Source organism: Apostichopus japonicus, chromosome 17, assembly GCF_037975245.1.
Source record: "Apostichopus japonicus isolate 1M-3 chromosome 17, ASM3797524v1, whole genome shotgun sequence".
Lineage (NCBI taxonomy): Eukaryota > Metazoa > Echinodermata > Holothuroidea > Aspidochirotida > Stichopodidae > Apostichopus > Apostichopus japonicus.
The window spans coordinates 6,479,180-6,501,151 of NC_092577.1; the positions used below are offsets into that span (position 1 = coordinate 6,479,180).

Genomic DNA, 21,972 nt, shown 5'->3' on the forward strand with positions numbered 1-21,972 from the left:
ACAAAGCGGTTGGCATTTCATGCACCTTAAAATGTCCCCAAAAACATCTAGCATATAGCAGTGATATGAATTTTCAGAAATTGGTTATATATTTGCAATATGCATTTGGCAACTGCAAAACGTTTGATGTCATAACTGCACTTGGAACGTTAAATAATTTGATGAAATGTCCAGGGTACATGAACAAGAACATTTTAATAGAAAATTTCAAAGTTTTGCGGAACACCTGCAGTGATGACATCTACACAGAAAACAAAAAATACTCATTGAGAGTAAATTTACTTAACAAATGAGTGTCGAAACTATTATTCGTTCACATATTGTGTGTTTGAACGAGCTTGCTTAGGTTTGTGTGAGTATTTGTACCATCATGCTTTAATTTACTCATTCGTCCACGCAAGAAACGTAGAATTAGAGCTTTAGAGGTAATAATACTAGCTTCAAATGATAAAACTATTCGCACATTTAAGTTTACCCTTGACCATGGTAAATTTACTCAATCTCTTCAGAAATGTCTTACAACAACGAGAGTTTAAGTACACGTTCGTGTTTAACTTTACTAGTATTAGAATAATCTCACACGCCGCTTTCAAGGACTACTACTTCGTACGATGAATACGTCACTTTCACGCGCACTACCTTATACCACGCTCACGAAGTTACGGTTACCAGGTGCGTATCCAGGGGGGGGGCGTTGGGGGCGCGCGCCCCCCGGGTAAGAAAAAGAGGAGAGAAAAAAAAGAAAAGAAAAAAGGAAAAAAGAGGGGAAAAAGAGGAGGAGGAGAGGTAGGAAGGGAAAAGAAAAAGAAGAAAGGGAGAAGAAGGAGAAAAGGAGGGAGTAAAAGAAAAACGCGAAGACACCGGGAAGAGAAAGAGGAACAGTGACATCATTACAGCGCTGAAGGGTAGCCAGTGACGGATCAATGATTTCGTAAAAGTGTGCCTCACCCTACCCCTTTCACCGACAATTCCATTTTTTTAACGTTTCCATTTTCCTCTCTCACTAATGATCTATATATATACTATATATGGTCTATCATAACGCGTGTGTAGAATTGTGCTATGAAACCAACTGTGGCTGGTCTCGAACTCTACCGTGTCGTCGGGGAAAATGACGCATTTTGGGATGGGGGCGACCGCCCCCCCCCCCCATTCAGCTTTTTTTTTAAATGATATCGCTAAGTAATTTCAAAATAGAAAGTGCTTAGATGCAACTTGCAAGGCCTGGGAAGTGCCATTTCCAGCGATCTGGGAGGCATTTTCGGCCAAAATTTTCTTGTAGGCTTCGCGCCAACCAATGGTGGCGCTACGCTTAGATAATTTGCCTACAGGCTTTGCCCTTCCCTTGGCAAATTCCTCGCTACGCGCCTGTTCGAATTTGTAACGCAAACAGCAGATATCACATCATATCAGTGAGCATGAAAATGGCGTTCTAGGATGAAAATCCTCAAACCTGTCCGACTTGCCTGAAAAAATAACCAAAAATTTTCAAGCGCTTCGCGCGCGTTCAACATGTCGATGTCAATATCATATAAGCAAGCATCGGTTATTACATCTCATGCCATCATGTACCGTACGGTCCGTTAAAATTGCGCAGTATACCGCGGGATGCATGTAAACAACGACACGTCTCATGAAGATGTATAAAAAGCATGGAGGTCCAATTATGTCAAAAGTTTCTTTTACATTAGTAATGGCGAATTAGGGGCTGCACCCCCGCCGAGCAATGGCGGAGCGTCCATACGGTCAGGGGGGCGGATGCCCCCCCCCCCCCTGATGGACTCAAATGGACTGCTGGCGCCTTTTTCAGCTCTTTATCACTTTTTACTTATTCTAGATTATTGACTTTTTTATTGCGCTCTCATCTACTTATTGACATTTGTCACATTTTGTTGGTGTAATTTGGCGATGACACCCTATTCTTCGTTTATCTGCAAATTAGCCAGGCCCTGAAAGGGTCATTTCCGGCGATCTAGGGAGTATCTTTACTCAAAAATTGGCTGTGCGCTACGCGCCAACCAGTGGTGGCGCTCCGCTTAGATAGTATCGAAAGCGCCCCTACAGACCATTCTCGCCCCTCCTGACCAATACCCCTAGCTCCGCCACTGCCGCCGCGCCTCCTACGCCTATGTGTGTAGTGTTCGGTTTCGGAAATATCTGCTATTTTTTCATTTCCTTCAACCAAGTTTGATAATAGCCGTTATAAGAGGTTTAATATTTCTACACCAATAAATTAACTGTGTCTGAATTTTCGAAAATTTCTGACCAACATTCTGCATCACACTTTCCTCTACTCCTGCAATTTTGACCTGTCTGTTAGGGGTTGAAGGAAGTTTTTCTATATTGGTTGTCCATAGATGAAGTTTTGTACAACATTATGGGTATGTTTTGAAGTGAGTTTATTCACGAGAAATGTGAATTTTCAAATTCTGAACAAATTTGGGGCTTAAAACCTTGAAAAGTGGGGCTGACGGGTATTGTGGGCCGCGACGTAGAATCACCTACAAAAGCAAAGACCCACAGGAGATGCGATCAGGTAGAACATGACGTGTGCCGGGTTGACAATCTTCAAAAAGGTTATGGATGGAAAAAAAAAACTATTAGGAAATACTTGGTTCTCAGGCCAAAAGTGTACATCTGGTTGGTCATTTCAAGCCCGAGAAGTGCCGTTTCCGGTGATCTGGGGGGTATCAAAACCAGAAATTTTCTTGTACGCTGCGCGCCAACCGATGGTGGCGCTCCGCTTAGATAGTAATTCGCGCCCCCCGGGTTAGAAAATCCTGGATACGCGCCTGGTTACGAAGTTGTGGTGTTTCGTTAAGCATCTAAGAGTAAGTATTTTATTGAAAAGATGATCCAACAGCACAGGTCGTGGACTATACCTAACTTTTCATTTTTATATTGATCAACACATTCAGCTACTAGACTGATACGTAAAGTCAGTGACAGTTACTTGCAAGGTTACTTGTAAGTTGTAACGTTAGGATAGCCTACTTGGGCAGCTTTGTCCCGTAGTCTTTGTAGGCTAGGCCTACATCTACGTGTAAGTAGGCATAGACTAGGCGAAAAGAATTGACTAGGCTAGGCATATGCCATCTGAGTTGACGTTGTGAACAGCAGTGTGGCAGTTGTTCAACTAAGAAATGACCTGCATATGCTACTACTAGTACTATTGTTCCACTTAGCCGAAAGTTTATGACTGCAATGATATATGTGGTTCTGTGTAGTCCAGCCTTACTTAATCCTAACGAGTAGCAATTTGATTGTGTTTGTGCAGGCCCTAGCCCTGCCAAAGCAGAGTGGGGCGGGGGGGGGGGGGTATTAACAGTAGGCCCTATAGGGTAATATTGTGAAAGAGATCATACTTGTTATAACTACAGATGTACTGTTAAAAACAAAATAATACTAGGGGCCTAGTGCCTATTATAAGAACAAGTGAACAACCAAATTGCCATGCTACTTGGAAGTTGGAACATCATCTAGGCTACCTTATTAATATTAGCTTAATAGGGTACATGACTCTTAATTTAGTAAAGGTCGGGTGAGAAGCAGAAGTAGCTTATCATTGGGTCAGCAGAGGTAGAAATATACTATTTTTAAAATGTGAAAGTCAGGCACTAGACCAAGGCATTTGAAGAAAATTAGGCTTAGCCTATATGCCTAATTTCATTCAAATTATATAGGTCTGCCATTGTTAATACCAACCCCTTAAACTAAAAGCCTTCATTATTCTTGCAGTCACAATAGACCACAGAAGTCAATACACAGGCCGCTTAGTTGAATCACCATTGCTACAAAATCCTTCACTAAATTCATAAGTGTACCAGTATGAAGTAGTTGATCATGATGAACTAGGCTGGATGAAATTTAGTGAGAAACGTACATCAAATGATGAATTGTCATATTCTGATATATGATATTCTGATAAGGAGGGAAGAATAATAAAATTATTGATGTTAGTCAAAGCTCTGTCATGTCCTTGATGTTATTAACAGATGCTGATCGATGTCTCAGAGTTTTAAAATGCATATAGGCCTAATTTACAGCAGTTAATAGTTTCTCCTACTTTTTGAAGCTTCCTTCTACTTGTTTTTTTATTTTAATTTAATTCAGACTACTTTATTCTTCTCAAAGACTGAAAAAAAATTATAATATTAATGTGAAAATCAACGGACAATGCCATTGCCTAAAATATTCATGAAGTGCTGCAAACGTTGATGAATATTGACTACTTGCAAAAGTCTTACTTTTGTCCTAATTTTGGGCTAAAAAATTCTTCTTTTGTCCTGTTTTATCGAGGATTTTGATCCTATACTTCAACTGTATCATAGACTTTCACCATAGTCCACTTGAAAGCATGCTCTGTTCAACAGGCCATTGTAGCCATCAGTATAGAAAACTGCCTTGAATCATGATTTTGAATTTAAAGCCATTAGTTAAATATAGGCACATTGATGCTAATGCCTAAATGAGATTTTATAAATGTTTTAGGCCTACATAGAAAGGTGTTACTGGATAATACCAAGTTACATTTAATCAGTCAGTATACTGCTATCGACAGTCTTATCTTTAAATAGCTGGAAAACATATTTCGTACGCTCTTTTTAATGATGTTTTGAAATGAACTGTTTCTTTTTCATTTCAGATTTTCATAAACACTGCAGAACGACAGTCCTGAAAAGGAGCCAAACATACGCAAAGTAAGCATGGCAGAAAATAGGTGGAATTTAAATTACCAATGCCCAAAATGTTCGGTCTTTTGGACAGGAAGGTTCAACAAACTCTTAGAACATTTACACTCCATTCACTCTCATGAGCAAAATTTTTCACTAAGATGCGGGATAAAAAATTGTGAAAAGACTTATGTTAAAATTGATTCATTTAAGAAACATCTGAAAAGGGTGCATAATAATTGTCATTTGGATGAAACACTGTCTATGTCTGAGGAAGCAAACATGCAAATGCATTGCGATCATGAAGATACCAATTCTGAAATGCTAGAATATGATGCAAACATAACAGATCAAAGTTCTCACCTCCAAAGTCAACTTGAAAACCAGTATCTATTTCCATATGCAATCCATGTTTTAAAATTGAGAGAAGTTCACAAATTACCTCGGACAATTTTAGATGAAGTTGCTAGTGAATATAATAAACTCTTTGTTTCAAATCTTCTCGACATTGAAAATGCCATAAATACTGATTTAGCTGCAATGGGTGTAAATATAAAAGATTGTCCTAACATTCAGGGAGTATTAAAGGAAAACAAACTTCGTAAAGCCATTGAACACATGGCTAGTGAGAATCATCAACTTCACTTTTGTAGACAACAGTTGAATATGGTGGATCCCCTACAAATTTGTCTTGGATTTGAAGCATCTGGCAAGAAAGAAACATTCGAATATGTTTCTATTTTAGGTACTTTGCAGTCTATGTTGCTAAATGCTGAAATTTTAGCACATGTTATCAATGGACATTCATCTAGGGATCCAGATATTATGATGGACTATTGTGATGGAGCCAAATTTAAATGTAGTAGACTTTTTCAAATTCATTCAACTGCAATTCAAATTCACTTATATGTAGATGATTTTGAGGTTGTAAATCCTCTAGGGACATACACTGGTACCCATAAAGTTAATGCTATGTACATGTTTATTGGAAATGTTGAACCAAAATATCGATCTTCTGTGAACCATATTCAATTAGTTTGGCTTTGCAAAAGTTCATTAATGAAAAAATATGGCTTGGATACAATTATCAAACCCCTCATGGATGATCTAAACATTCTAGAGGAACATGGAATTCAGGTTAATGTTCATGGCGTAGAACACAAATTTTATGGTTCAGTTTGTAGTGTCATAGCAGATAATTTAGCCAGTCATTTCATAGGGGGATTTACAGAATCTTTCTCAGGTTTTCGTGTGTGCAGGTTTTGTATGTGCACATCTGAAAGTCTCAGAAAAAATGAGCTTCATCAAAGTCATATGGAAAGAACAGTCAATGCCCATAAGATTCATGTGAGCAGAGTGCGAAATGACAGCGAAATGTCAACTGCGTATGGTGTGAAGCTGGATTCGCCTTTGAATTCCCTTCATTATTTTCATGTAATTGATGGGCTACCACCAGACATAGCTCATGACTTGTTTGAGGGCGTTTGTCCAAAAATTTTGAGCACTGTGATGACGTCATATGTGCAGACAGGTCAAATTTCTGTTGAAACAATCAATAAGAGGATCAATGATTTTCCATATGCAAGTTTTGACAAATCAAACAAACCCACTACATTATCTTGGTCATGCTCTTCAGTTAAGGTAAGGCAAAAAGCCTGTCAAATGTGGTGCTTGATGCGCCTTTTTTTCTTGATGTTTTCAAATGACATTGAAGAAAAAGATGAAAAGTGGCAACTTTTGCTACATATCATTGACATTGTGGACCTTGTGACTAGTCCTAGTGTGACCAAACAGTCATGTGTTTACCTCAAGGTGTGGTTTTAGGTTGCTTAGAGCTGTTTTGTGAGCTATATCCAAATTCACATCTTACACCCAAAATGCATTTTATGACCCACTATGCCAAACAAATGATGCAATTTGGACCTTTATCACATTTTTGGACTTTGAGGTTTGAATCAAAACATTCTTACTTCAAAGATATCTCAAGGGCTACTAAAAATTTAAAAAATATAACATATACCCTGGCAAAGAGACACCAAATATTTCAGAGTATCATTATGTCAACTTCAGATTTGGGCAAAGAGAACACTTTACCGGTACAAGGTGAAATGATCAAGATTGGTGAATTATCACCTGAAATGACACCATTCATTTTGAAAATTACTGGGGAATGTGACGAGGTATATGTCTCAATGTCTGTACATTTGAATGGGGTGAGATATGATTCTGGAGCATGTGTTATCCTGAATGTAGTTGAGAGAATGTGCCAATTTGGCTTAATCAAACTGTGTTTTTTTCACAATTGCGAGTGTTACTTCATTATTCATGAAATGGATACTGAGTGCTTTGATAGGAATTGTCATGCATATGTTGTTGTAGAGTCAAATAGAAAAGTGATCATTCAGAGTAGGAGTTTTCTTGATCACAATGCTTTACCAATGTACAAAGTTGGTACTAAAAGCTATGTAGTAATGAAGTACAAGTTGCATCAAGAGTATGCTGGCCTGTAAGCCATTGTGCACATACTTATCAAAAAGGCGAGGAGACCTTTTGTTGCTTTTTTGCTTGGTTTTTTAAGTTTGTGGGTAGCCTTGCAGTACTCTAGCCATAATCAGCACAAACAAGTTTCACATTTTGATACATTTTATATCATTTTTTTTTCTCATCAGGCTGTGCAGTTTCTAAAGCCTCATCTTCTATAAAAAATAAGCATGCCAAAACTTGCCCTAGCTTTTAAAAATGGTACATGTTTTATCATTGCCCTTGAAAAATCCAGCAAAGATAACCTAGATGTTACAGACTGTTTTTTTGAAGGGAAAAACACAATCGTATTTTACAGCTTAATTGGGTTTTCAACATTAATTAACTTTGTCCTAAAAAGAGCGTGTGAAGTAGAAGTTATCATTGTGAACTAAATCAGTATTAAAGAGCAACAACATGTCAACATTTCATATCACCTTCAAAGAACAAAAGCAGGTCTTTGAGGTTCAAGACATATCAACTTTAAAGGAAAAAGTGAGAAGTGAATTTCACATAGATGAGGATATCAGGTTTCAACTTTATGACAAAACATGGGATGATTGGGTAGATGTGGAAATCCATCAGCTACCACAAAGAGGAAAAATCCAAATAATTACCATCCCTCATGAGGATACACTTCCAATAAACTTGACTGACTTAAGCTCAACAAACAGCTTATTTAGTGAAAGTTATAACTTCTCAGATGCTCCAATCCAAATTGAGCCACCTACAAAAAACTTCATAAGTAGTATGATTCAACTTGCACACCAAAAAGAAAGTTGCCAATCAACCTCTCAGGCTGAAGATATCTCTTCAGCTTCAACAAGTTCTGGTCATTCATGGAATGTGGAAGAAGACTGCAGTACCGGAGAGTCAGATGTCAAGAGAAAATGGCTTGAGATGTAAGATACTTAAGTTCCTTTTCTTCAATGTTTTACCCTCAATGGTATGATCAACACTCATGCTATAATTTGAAAACTTTCAAATCTTGAAATAACTTGCCTTTACTTGCTGACCTTTACTTGCTGATAGGATCATTGTAACATATCGAACAGTAACTGTAATGATTGCTTGGAAACAAGACCCAGATGCATCACCGGACATTCTTCTGGGTGTGGTTAAATAACAACCAACAGGAGGAGCTGATGAAGGGGGGAGGGGGTAGAAGGGAGGATGGCATAGTTAATGAACTAACACGTTCGTGCTACGGCTAAGGATCTGATGGTAGATGTTGGTTTATATAAAATTGCAAAGCTGTGGAGATAACCGGTTTGTTAATCCAAAATATTTCTTCACAGGAAGCAATGGCCAGACAATTTGCTCTGCCAAGACTGCCAGTTGTGTTGGAGGGAAAGCTCAACGCAGAGAGAATGCCTAACGACAGAGAAAGGAGACAGATAGTCCAAACATCGTTTGATTACATGGCAGGCTTTACAAGGTAAGTTAAAGTAACACTTGTTAATAGTAGATTTACTTCACTGATGCCATCCCTCACTTACCATACCTCACAATTTGTTGGGTTACAAAAGAGGTTGCTAAGTTATGTAGGATATATCTTACCATATTGGTTGTGCAACTGTCAAATTACCGGTTACTCAGGTACAAACAAATCTACCAAATGGATCATTACTGTGGACAAGCTTAATTGTCAAAGCATTTGTTGTTGAATGATGTCAATTATTTATGTGACAGTTACTTTGGTTATGGAGAAATTCACACATAATCTCTCAAAATATGTTAACCCAAAGATGTTCATTCAACAGTGGTCACAAATCTTGCAGTGCTTTTCCATTGGTTATTTTCATGTATTGATAGTTGCCCTTTGGTCCATCAACACACAGCTATCCATTGTCAGCTCACTACTCAGAGGCAGTGAGATGCTTATTGGAGAAGTACCCCTTCCTTGGAAAGGAAACCATTCCTGGAGCCCGTCCAGTAGTAAGAGATCACTTTTGAAAATTTGCATAATATGGGTTCAGGGCTGCACACTTGTGCTGAAAGGAATTTTGGTGGATTAATGGTGCAGCTCTTCTCTTGATTACCTCGATTACAATGATTAAATAATTGTGACATCCCTATTGTCATTCAAAAGTACAGTAAGAAATTCTTTCTCTGCATATCGTTTTCAAACTTTTTTATATTGAGTCTTGGCATGATATTGATTGATTTGTAGAGCAATACCACAAAATTGTTGTAAGAAAATCAATATTTGTAAGATATTTTGGCAGAAAAACTGCTTTAGTTTGACTTTTGACAGCTGATGGATTTCACTCTTAAATTTGAGAAATCCCAACATTGGTTTTGAGCTATATTAATTGGACGATCAAAGTGTAATCGTGATTGATGGCAATTATTAAATAGTTACAACTTTCAGCAATACTATGGAAGTCTGATGAAAACATCTGTTCTTTGTGTAATATTTCTAGAGCTTGGGATATGGTCACTGAAGGTTGAATATTATGGAGTTTTAAATAAACAGGTATATGGAGAGCCTGAGAGAGAGGGAGAGTTGGGGGGGGGGTAGGCTTTTGAGGGAAAACATTTGGGAATCCATGTTCAATATTGACTATCCAATATTTTTATGTACAAATTATTATTATTTTTTTTTAAAACAGGAATACTGGAGAATGAAAATAATGGACAAGTTCAGGAATGAGAGAAAGCACATGCCAGTGGAAAAGAAGAGAAAAAGTAGTGGAGTGACACCAGCTAAAGCAGTTGATGATCAACAATTAGTAGATGATACAGCCAGTATTCAGAGGCATAAGAAGTAAGTATGTAGGTAGTAAGTAATTTACTTTTTTGATACGGGCTGAATATGAATCTAATAAATCTTCTGCTTTTTCTTCTGAAAAACAAAACAGAAACACTCTTCTTGCTCATTCTCAACTGTGTCATTTCCATATAGGCATCAGAATGGTAATCAAGGGTTTAAAAATAAAAGAAATCAATCAAGACTTCTTGTTCTAGAAGGACACGGTGGTGCCTTTTGTTTTGCAATGCATGGTTGGTGTGACCTCCATTTCTTTGATATTTGTGTTTCCATAGGTGGATGCAGGAAGAGGCAAGAAGGGCTCGACAAAATGAAGTTAAGATATCACAGATGATGGAGATAACTTTTCAATCAAGAAGAAAATGGATTATCGATGAAAAGCCTACTGTAGCTGAGCTGAAGCGAGAATTTCCTTGTCTGTTTTCACAGAGACAGGTAAACCTTCCTCCTACAAAAGCACAAGTTAAAATTTGCTCCTTGCAACTTCATGATGTGTTTCATACTGTTCTCCATTTCCATTGTTTTTCTTTCTTAATGAAAGTAACATTTCAGCATGCATCATGAAGATAGATATGCTTTTTGGTTCTGATTACTTATGTAACCATGACGTTCATGATCATATCTTTATTGTAACATCCATGTAATTGCTTTCTTTGTCTGGTTGTCAAATATATCATTCTGCAAAACATTTGCATTCTGCAGTTTGCAGTTTGCATTACAGTTCTTGTTGGGATATGCAAACAACATTTTGAAATGGTTTCATATGTTCATTAGTGGAGTAGGGAATGAGATGGTGTTCAATGGCCATACACAGTGGAATATTCTCTTAAATTTATATATTTGCTTCATACTAAGATCAATCTAGACTTCTATTTCTCTATGGCATGGACAGAGGCATGCACAAATGGTTTCATGTCTCCACGCCACCCAAGGAGTGTCAGCCTTTTTTGTCTGTTTTTCATACAAATATGTTTTAATTTTTTATTTTCTCATTACAAATTTGCTTTACTGAAATATGAACTTCTACATTTTGTACAACAGGTTCTCATCGAGATGAGGCGAATAACCCCCAGCATTGATGCTTGTCATGCAAAAGATCTTCTGATGAGCAACTTAGAGGCATATGCTAAATATTTAATAGATAGCTGCCAAAGCAAAAAGAATGCTAAAGCGATTGTTAACAACTACAGAGAGGCAATTGCCAACTTAACCAACGACCAAGCTAAAGGTAATTTTACTTCACTAATGTAGAATATTTATGTATATGAAAAGCTGATTTCCAGCCATAGTGAAATAGGTAAGAGGTTAAAAAGCACATTTAGTTAATGAACTTCTGAAACGACAATGCACCTTATTCCAAATTATCTCTTTCAAAATTGTTAGCATACATGAGGTTGTATGCAAAATGTACTGTACTTAATAGTAACTGATGCATATTTAGTACTATTACCATATGTATAAATGTACAAATAAAAGCTACAAAAATAAGAGGTAAATCATGTTATTGCAGTTGATCGATTATTCTGGCCTGTTGGCAAGGGAGTTTGGGAAGTGTTAGTTCTTTAATGGATTTTTGCAGGATCATTTGGAAGAAACAGTTTTTTTCACAGGTTTTTGCACAAGGACTTAAAAATTGACAAATTGGGTTAAATCAAATAGCCAAAAAGTTACAGCATTAAATCTTTATCCACATTTCTTGTTGTGATATTTTGTCCCTTTCTGATATTTGAAATGTCCATGTGCCATTTTTCAAATATTATTAGCACCTCTAAGACGTGGAGCTCTATTGACAAAGGAATGTGTGCGAATACATACTACATTATATTTTATTCAACTTTCTCTAGAAGCAAAGGTCCTCACAGCTCTTGTACTTGTACCGTTCTACTTTAAGGGAGAAAAGCTGTCTTCCTACCTTGTTGGAGATCAGGTATGTTATGATAGCAAAATGCAAACTTGATTCAGGGATTGCTCAACATAAATTGTTGGCTACTTTGTAAAAAATATATTATGCCCACTTTTTTTTTAACCAAACACAACATATATTTATGACAATAATGTGGAAAACCATTGATATGTTTAAAAGGGTTGAAGTTGATTCAAGACTAATGATAATTATTTTTATACATTCTTGTGACTGTTTGAAACTTCATTTGTTTTTTTAATTATTTTATCTTCTTCAGGAGGAAGATTCACTTCTTACAGCACACCCAAAAGTTTGTTACAAAGGAGATCTGTACGCCCCTGAAGAAATTGTTGTGCAGGCTGAAAATGTTCTGGTCTGTACTTGCAAATCGATGTTAGATGCTCTTTGTTGTCTAATTTGCACATACTTTGCCTTTGATATGGAGTATCCAAAGGAATGTAAAAATTCCTTGTTGCTGGCAGAAACCATGCTTGGAGCGAAGAATAGAACAACACGAAGTGTACAATCACTTATTCAAAAGGTACTTTCATGTACCTCCAAAGTGTAAAACACCCTCATTTGCTCTAACTTTGATATTGAGTATCAAAGATATGTTAGACTCCATTACTGCTGGCTGAAACAATGATATTAGTCCAGAACAGAAAAAACACAAACTATGCATTTATTGATTCAAAGGACCTTCATATAGCTCTTTAAGCTTTAACTTTAATAGACTAAGAGTTCTATACAATGGAAAACTAATTGAAAGCAAAAAAGTGTAAAAAGTATGGTTATTCTGTTTCTCAAAGTTTAGGTGTATGTTTTCTTCATTTTATTACCAATGCAAAGAAACTTTTGAAAAAAGAAAGGTTTTGACTGTTCTTTTCCATTTTCTTTCATTTAAATTATTTATTCTTCATAAATAATTGCTGCATGGGCTGAAAAAGTTCTGGTCTGCACTTGCAAATCCATGTTTGATGCACTTTAATTCATATATATAATTGTTAACCCTTGCCAATGAATGATCACTATTTCAAGTTTATGTCAACCTTTCCATGATGATATTAAAAGTAAATCACTAAAGTTTCATATTAGAATTTAGTATCATAACAATGTATTTAGTGTCAATACGCAAAACATTGTAACCCTTTGAGATGTACACATGTGCATGGGCGGGAGAAATCTAAAAAGTTTAAAGATGTTTGGTGTTGATTACATCCTAAAGCAGAGTTTTTTGTACTACGAAAACAAATAATCGTTGATGTTTAATTGACTGGAAATCAATGGTGTTTATCGTTCTCGTCATTATATCTGGTCGTTTTATAAGTCATAGTATATATACATAAGTTAATTAGCCAAAGCATATCTTGCAAAGAAAATTATGTGTCTTTCATGAACGGAAAAGATTGATCAAAGTCATCTGCTTTTTACGTACTTTCAAGGAAGATATCGTTTTAACAAGTCTTAGAATACTTTAACTGTTTTGGAGTACATGTGTTTAGTGTGCCTTCTTTTGTTCTGTTCTGACGCGTTTGATTTGATACGTATTTGTTTCAATAAAACATTGACAAAACTACAATATTTTATCTCAGCTTTCATTTCTTAAGATTACATAAATGGTTAAGTGAATAGTAATTTTACTCATGGCTTGAGTATGTTTATGGTTCGACTAGTAAATTTAAACAAATTTCCTGGTAGTTTTCGGGATGTAACTTTACGAGGCTTATATAGTAACTTTACTACCAACACCATGTAAGCATACTCATAGTGGTCGTAAATTTACTCACATTTGCCTAGTAGAATTGGGGATGTAACTTTACTCGCAATTGGAGTAAATTTCGTTTTCTGTGTATAGCGAAAAATATGTTACATTCAATAAAAAAATAATTTCGTCGAAGACAAGATTTTGAAAAACAACTTTTCTTGCATGTTACTTTCTTCGACAAGTCACAAATCTCCATCGCTTCCACGTCACTCCAATGCATGCCGTGGAGGACCACAAAAATAGATTGAAATATGGATTGGAAAATTACCTTATCTGAATTTGCAGAACAATGCAATGTACAGCTGTTCAAATGAGGGCCTGTCGTGTGGTCGGTCACGCCAACAATGACGCATAATATTGTATCTTAAATGAAAAAAGAAGGATATTAATATATTATAAAGATAAAAAAAAACTGTAAGCAAACTGCTTATCCACTAAAGAGCCTGTGTAAGAGAATGTGTAAAAGTAAGATGGCCTGACGTTTTTCGATCTGAGCAGGATCTACTTCAGTGGCTAAATGACAAGTAACAGTAACAGAAGGGACAAAAACACGCACAGAATACACACAGGTTAATGAGCATGGTGCACAAAGAGATAGATGTAAGGGGATTAGTAGACAAGGGATGGAGAGAAGAAAGTAACCAACAGGGGAAGGGGAGAGGTAAACGACTAACAGTAGAGGGAAAGAGGGGATTTAAGGTAAGGGTTGGGAATAATCTAGAGGACAAAGACAGATAGGTGTGGGGAAAAAAGGGTGAAAGGGGCTATGAAAAGAGGAGAGATAGGGGGTTATTTAAACAAGCTGGCAACGCTTCCACTACTAAAGTAGGACTATGTATAGCATGACGCAGTGACCACCACAGCCGTTCGCTTTAACACACAAAATGGAGCCTCCAGCGGGTAAAAGCAATCATATACCTTCTGTCTATCAGACGGCTTAGCAATAGGCGGCTCAGGCAGGACCCCTAACATAACCCCAAATGTCAAGGGGTCTCAAAGGTTTGGACCCGAAATGCTAAGTCCACGGATCGCAACTGTCTGTCGTGTATCTGAATGAATACTGAATATTCTTATTTAGGGTATATTTCATTATGAACTGTTTTTCCTCTTTCTAGCTGACAAGCTGCCCATCTCAATACCAGATCTCTCATGGGACCTGTTCTGTTTTTTGTGCATAGTAAGCCCCTGAAACCCTGTCTTCATGGCAGTTACAGCAGCCTCAACCAAGGCTTTGTTTTACATGAGGTATATATAAATACGTCTACGCAGATTGTGTTCGTGTGTGTGTGTGTATTTATGTGTGTGCATACCAATTGACTGTAATTCAACGTAAACATTGAGTAAAATCACAATGTTTGAAGTTTGACAAATCAACCACCCAGCTCAATAACAGATCTGGCATGGTACCTGTTCTGTTTTTCTTCGTTTTTCCTTGTTTTTCCATGTTTTTTCAACTTTCTTTGTTGTGCTCTGTATAAGCTCGGTGCAGTACGGTATAGCCCTGAAACCCCCAGCTACGACACGGCTGTCTTTATGGCAGTCATAGCAGACACGACCCATTTTTAAGTGATAATGTTTTGAACTGAAAGATTGTGTTTTGAAGCTTTTAATTTTATATTTATTATATTTATGTTATATTTATGATATCATAAAGGTCCTACCGGTGAACGTGTCTATTTTTGAATCACTGGAATTCTAGATACGATTCAAGCCTATATAGTTTAATTTCTATCCGCATTGATTCATTTCAATATTTGGTGAACTTCAGTTAAACATTTAATCCAAGAATACGTTTCTCTAAATATGAAGTGCTCAATAATATAACAATTGAGTCTTTCAGGTACACTATCTTGTTTATTTGTTATGATCATTATTGCTTGCTCGGACAATCACCAAAGCACATGTTTGTAGTAGTAGCTTATGCACTGGCATGACGTCACTTGTTGACTATTACGTCACTTGATGACATTGACGTCACTTGATGACCATAAGGTAGTAACGTTATGAAAGATAACATACATTTAGCAAACTTAATCCAGAGCATATATCATCATTTAAATGTAGTGGAATGGAAATGGTAGTGTGATACTATAAGATGCCTCATATAAATCTATTTTAAATAGGGGAGTGGGGTGGGGCAGTTAACGATGGTTTACTGCTGGAAAGTATTAACGACATTAACACTACTTTATTGAAACTGTCACTATCATGGTGATCCGCATGACAATTGACCTATCTCATAGTTGGACACAAGGGTGACGGTGTAGAATGAAAAATACGAAGTGTTGATTTAAATATTTCATATAACTAGGAGAGGAAACTGACACTTGTGTTTTTCTTTTACCAATGTACTAAATCATCAATGATCGTACCATGAAGTTGATCTTACTGGGAGCTGATCTTAAATGCAGTCATTTTTCAAACATTTACCATATTATCATTTAACATTGTGTTTCTATCATCTCAATTCATATATTGTTACAGGTAGCAGTAGATATTATATTCTTGGACTATGTTACGGTGCTCAGCCATTTTCATATGTCGGGAAGACATCTTGTGAAGATGGGGAGAGTGTAACAGGGTTTATTTATCACCCCTTTAAAAATTAACTATAAAGTAACATATTTCTTATTAGAGAGCTCGCGACAATAATAAATTTGTTGCTGTCATCGATACGTTATCGCTCTCTCCTACTTTACAGGAGTACAGGATCCTGGCCACCCTGTTACATTCCCAACTATTCAAAGTAAACTATCACCCGTGGAACATAACCTCTGCAACTTAAGAAAGGCGGGAAAAGAAATAGTGAATTAAAACCCAATGAACTACAAACTAAAAATAGTTATGTTCTATACCGGCAAACACTTTACCCACGTCCTCTTCCATGCTAGGTGAATATCACGTCTTAAACTACGATGTAAGAAACGGCTGCTTCAAACATCTCACTAATTCTTTCGGCGACTTCAATCCCTATTCATTTAGCACAAGGTAGCATACGCCCATTAAAGCCCCATTGAGTGAAGAGGTTTACAAGTGACGTAAACTTTCGGATCGGATAGCAAAACAATCTACATAGTTATGATACTAAAATTGATGGTGCCATGAAAGGCCAACTTGTCAGCTATCTGGTGATGGGTTGCGTTTAACTAGTGAGAACTTTTATCTAGACTTAGAGACCACATTAATTTTGTGATTTAGTGTGTAAGTCAATGGGGCTTTTAATGGGCGTATGCTACCTGAAGGAGAACAATCGGGCGGATGGATATAGACTCTAATAGGAGTATGCCACCACAATAGCATTTCCTGCGTATAAACTCGCATAGAGAGTATACGATGTGTCTACGCGGCGTCTACGTGGCAATTTTCATGTCAACGACTTTATACACGGTTGCACTATATGTGCTCGTACACAGGTCCAGTTATACGTGAGCGGTACTTGTAGTTGCATTTAAACAACACCCTTTGTGTTTATTGAGAACTATATATGCAAGAATGATTGTAGACAATGATATGGGCTTTTAGCCAATCAAATCACAAGAAATTTATAAACCACCATTGACTACTTTTAGCATGAAAAAGTCTGTAATGGAATTGTTGTTAACAAAGTACTTGCGTTGATTGTTATGATTGATTTGTTTTCAAACAAATTCAGTCATCTGTGCAAGTACTGGAATTTTGGTTCTTTCAAGAAAAAGTTGTGGTTGTTGAAAAGAAAGAAAGATATTTATTCAAAAAATTGCTATGTTTGTCATAGGCCTAGCTGTGAATGTGTGTACTTGAGGTTTGAAGCTTTTGCGTCCCTTACTAAAAGTAAGACTACTCACTAAGGCCAATATAACTGGCCTGCGTAGCCTAACGTTACGGTACTTACCTACAAAGCTAATTTGATAACTTGTGGTATAAATTACGTACGGCTCTCGCGCGAGGTGCTCCATTTTAAAGCACCAAAGTGTTTGAAAATTGCAGGACGTACGTAACTATAACATATTTAATAGTCCATGGGCACATATACAGTAACTTAAGTGCACACGATGCGTGCAAAGTACCACGACCAGCAACTCCAGTAGTATATTTTGGTGCTTTCATTGTACACCAAACAATCCTTCGGACAACCAAATATGACGGCGAGGTTGTCGGAAGGACAACCTTAACATTTTCTTCAAAATGAGCCCTGGCTATGAGAGAACCTACAGCTCCGCACAAGTTGAGCAACGAAAACAGTTTTCGGTTCAACAAGGACATGTTACATCACGCCATGACGTTAAAGTTATTGCAAGGCTATTGATACCATGTACAAGTTATACATGCAGAGGTCATTTGAGGTCACTGGAACCTTTGCAGTAACCATACACTTCCTCCTTTAAAGTGTTGATATGTATTGATTTTATCTTCGCCAATTATTGGTCACTTACTCTCCACCAAATGTTGAAGCATTACTTGAAGCCACTGCTGAAGTCTTCAGCTTTATATTTGAGGAATTTACTTGAAATAGTGATATTCAGTTTAATTAAAGTGCATGTATCCTCGAAATTTCAAAACAGAAAAGCCAATCAGGGGACTGTACAACACATTATTGTACACTACTCTAAGCATATCCCACAGTCTATATTGTAGATGGCAAGTCTCTGATTTCTAGTTGATTTTCTCCGTGGTGTTTGTGAGTCTTACATGTCTTAATTTATTTCATCTGTTTAAGTCAATGTAAGTAAAGCTAACATGTGTGTTCATGACATTGCATTATAACTACCGATAGAGCAAGACTTATTTGCAAAAAACTGTAAGAGCTCAGACTCTTGATCAGAAATGGATGCTTTGGCACAACAGATAATCTCTATGCAGATCATGTGTATTCCGAATGGCCATGACTACTGATTACCTTCCACAGTATAATTGTTCCTCATCACATGTGATTCCTATATTGCTTTCACCTTCTGATACAATATCCAAATCATTGATTGTTACAACAACAAAAAACTAAACCTCACTAGTTTTGGTATTTACATACAATGATACTTACCTGTCTTCATGTTGATGAGATGCAAAATACAACTGAAAACAGTGAACAAGTGTAATCCCTAACCAAGGAAGTTTTCGGTAGAATTACGGTTATTTACTTTGTGAATTTAGGAGGGAGAGGTGATGGGTGTAACCAGAGGAGGGTCAATGGGAGTGAAATTCTAACATTTTGCCAGTTAATAGGTCAGCTAGGTAAATGGAAAGGTGCAATAGTAGCATCGAGACAGGTAAGAGAGGAGCGCAGTACATTCCAAACTATCAGGAAGCCTGAAATATGACTACAACTAGAGGTCAATCAAGCTGCTTTCCTGTTTCCTAAACCATAAAAGTGAATTGAATTGTGAAATTACATATCTGTTGGACACAAAGAGTGTACCATGGCCTTCATTTTGTGTCAGTCCTTGTTAAATTTGTAGTCATAGATCATTGAGATACATGGAGAAAACTTCAGTAAATGTTTTTTTTTACTGTATCAAATTTACACCAATTTCACAAATCTTTTCTTGCAGATGAAATGAAGTACTTGGCATTTTCTCTTGTCACTCAGTTGTTTTGTGGAAGTTCAACATCGAAAGGTGCATAACACTGCATGCACTATTGCAACCTCATTGCAACCATTCATAGATGTAAATCACCTAAGTTTTAATTTTTTAGCTGAATCTACATGGAATTGCATTAGCTGATAGCCACTGATTATTGGTAAAGTGGGACAAGTTTGGATATGTTAGGAAATTGAACAGTTAATTTACTGGTGATGTCAGCCAGAGGTGACATGACTTTGCAAAGTAAAAACAAACTTGTTTAAAATGAAGAGAAATCGCTTTGACAGAGGTCTTACAGTGCTCCTTCCTTCATGTACCGTAAATTGACCAGAACAAAAACAATCTTGAACCGATACAATACCCTTTGATTTTTGAAGTGGTTTAAGTAAAAAAGTTTCACATCAATCCATCTCTCTGTTCACAATTGAAAAAAAAAACTGCTTGTACAACTTCAATAAAAACTTGGACAGAGATGACACCTGATAAAGAGACATATAGAGGTGTTCAGGAATTGTATGTGCAACGTCATTTAGGGTTTGGTTTAGTTAATTCTTTGCTTTTTTGTCCACGGACATACATGTTATGTATGCAAACGTTATCATGATTATTGTCAAGTATTGAGATAGTCATTCGGGGTCGGAGTTTCAGAAATTTTATGTTAAAGGACACTTCGGTATATTCTTTAACTGTTAGTTAAAATTTGTTCAAATTAATCTTTCTTGTGATAATTATAAGCCACAAGTACCACTTTGTATTTGAGTTGAATAGTTTGCACAAGAATGCGACGTCAAAGGAGGAGCTAATGAATAAACCATTAATGGTATATGTTGGTAACCTCATTATTGTTTTGCAGAGCCTTGCTGAGATTTAATAGTTAATGGTTAAAGATGTTCGGTTTGCCAGGGCGAAGTTGTCAAATATATTGGGAATAAAATTCAGAATATAAATGAATTACCATGATTAAATAATTAAACTAAAATAATAAATTTGGTAGCAGTTCAAACAACAATGTGAACATAGATCTTTTGAGACCTTTCTATCAAGTTCAAAGAAGCTACTGCTACAGTACTAGCTTTTGTCGTAACATAAAGGTTATTGCAAGAGAGGCTTTGATCAAGTTTTTTAGGAGACAGGTGAAGGGTCCATTTGCCCAAGTACAATCATAGCACCTGACCTATAACTCAGTCAACTTATGTTCAATTCTTGTTCCGTAGTCAAAATTGTTCAAGTGATTTTTTTCCTTGTGCAAAAGTGCTGAACAAGGTCTTGGTAATCCCTGTTATACTTCACAGTTGACGTCAAGCAATCAGGGCTTCGGCATGTGACGATGGTAGTTTGAAAAAATGTGAAAATGTCCTCAAAATTTTGACTTCAGTATTGCATTTCTTACAGAAATTCATCGTATTCAGAGTTGAGGAATTAATTTAATTATTTTGCGAATGTTAATTTACTCATAATTCAAAAGTAAGGAGACACAAATACACTTTTAGTAACATTAATGATGTTGTTATATAATATATGTTTTGCGTTTTCATAATTTGAATGCATTGCTATCGAGGATAAGGTGGTATACCCAATAGTATTAACAGGAAAGTGGTAATTAAACCAGGAAAGAGGTTGAATACGTTTGATATAAACCAGGATAGTAGTCACATCAACAAGGAAATGTTGGTTAATTTAACCAGGAATGAGGTGAAATACCCATTGATATAACCAGAATAGTAGTAAAATCTAACCAGTAAATTTAACCAGGATATCCTGGTGAAAATTTAACCAGTGTCAGGTTGTTTTTAAAGTGTACATCTGCGGGCGAAAGAGGGAAGGATGCTGGGCACGAACTCCATATATTTATTTGAGCTCTCTATTTCCCTCTAAAGTTGCATATTATTGACAAGGTAAAACCTATTCACCATGCGTTGTATGTTTTTCTCAAAAAAGATAGATTTCAGTGCCAAACTTCCTCTTCGGTGTAACCAATTTTACGAGAATTTAAAGAAAAATCCATTTATTAGTTACCTATTACACAAAGGTTGATAAAAAACCGGCAATCAGTCTAATAAGCATGACCCGAGTTGTAACTTTTATCCTCGTCTTTAATATTTATTTTCTGATCACTAGAAATAGTGGTTACAGAGTTGGCTTCATATCTACAAAATTCTATCATTCATTTGACAGTGGTCAGTGAAGAAAATCATCGTGTTCTCCAAAAGAAATAATATACTCCTGTTTTATCCCACGTAACCCCTTAAGTCCCTATATTCTCGTATTGGAAAGACTGTAGTGTAATGACATGACAAAGATTTTTAAACTGCAGCCCACGAGGAGTAGGGTTCTAATAACAGTTATTTCCTGTGGACATTTTAACAGATTACAACGAACGATACTATATATACTGTTAAACTGATGTACCAATAATACACGTGATTCTGAAAATAAAACAAATAAACTGAATGACATCTTGTATAAATATTACGTTATATCATACATTGATCTGAACGCATTATAACTACCACATCTGTAGTTTTCCAAACATATATCTTGTGGGGTCCCTTTATGTTTCTACTTAATGTTACTGAATTACCGTTCAATTCTTATTAGCTTCGTTTTGCAAACGATATTAGCATTCAGTAGAGTTAAAGTCATCTAATCCACGCGATTATGCTTCTGTCATGACATGATAAGATATGGATTGTCTCCAACTGGTTTAAAACACGATCAATTGTCCTCAAATATTAGTTTCTCACAGATCAGTGAGCTCTATATGATCCCCTAAAGTTGCA

At 36.5% G+C, this 21,972-nt stretch overlaps 2 protein-coding genes across 2 annotated transcripts in view; one reads left to right on the forward strand and one right to left on the reverse strand.

Annotated features, from left to right (window-relative positions):
• LOC139985115 (NLR family CARD domain-containing protein 4-like) overlaps positions 1-21,972 on the reverse strand; it is a 373,980-nt gene that overhangs the window by 127,752 nt on the left and 224,256 nt on the right. The window lies entirely within an intron of this gene.
• LOC139984845 (uncharacterized) lies at positions 8,542-13,717 on the forward strand. The gene is made up of 7 exons (XM_071998945.1): positions 8,542-8,631; positions 9,035-9,131; positions 9,809-9,963; positions 10,242-10,401; positions 11,008-11,194; positions 11,811-11,893; positions 12,147-13,717. The coding sequence occupies exons 1-7, from the start codon at positions 8,564-8,566 to the stop codon at positions 12,435-12,437; spliced, it is 1,041 nt and encodes a 346-aa protein (XP_071855046.1). The 5' UTR covers positions 8,542-8,563; the 3' UTR covers positions 12,438-13,717.

What these genes read in the sequence shown, in the direction of transcription:
- LOC139984845 (XM_071998945.1), top strand. Translation starts at nt 8,564, where the DNA reads ATGCCTAACGACAGAGAAAGGAGACAGATAGTCCAAACATCGTTTGAT. An exon ending in AACCAACGACCAAGCTAAAG is followed by an intron (nt 11,195 to 11,810) that starts GTAATTTTACTT and finishes AACTTTCTCTAG; the next exon opens with AAGCAAAGGTCCTCACAGCT. An exon ending in CCTACCTTGTTGGAGATCAG is followed by an intron (nt 11,894 to 12,146) that starts GTATGTTATGAT and finishes TATCTTCTTCAG; the next exon opens with GAGGAAGATTCACTTCTTAC.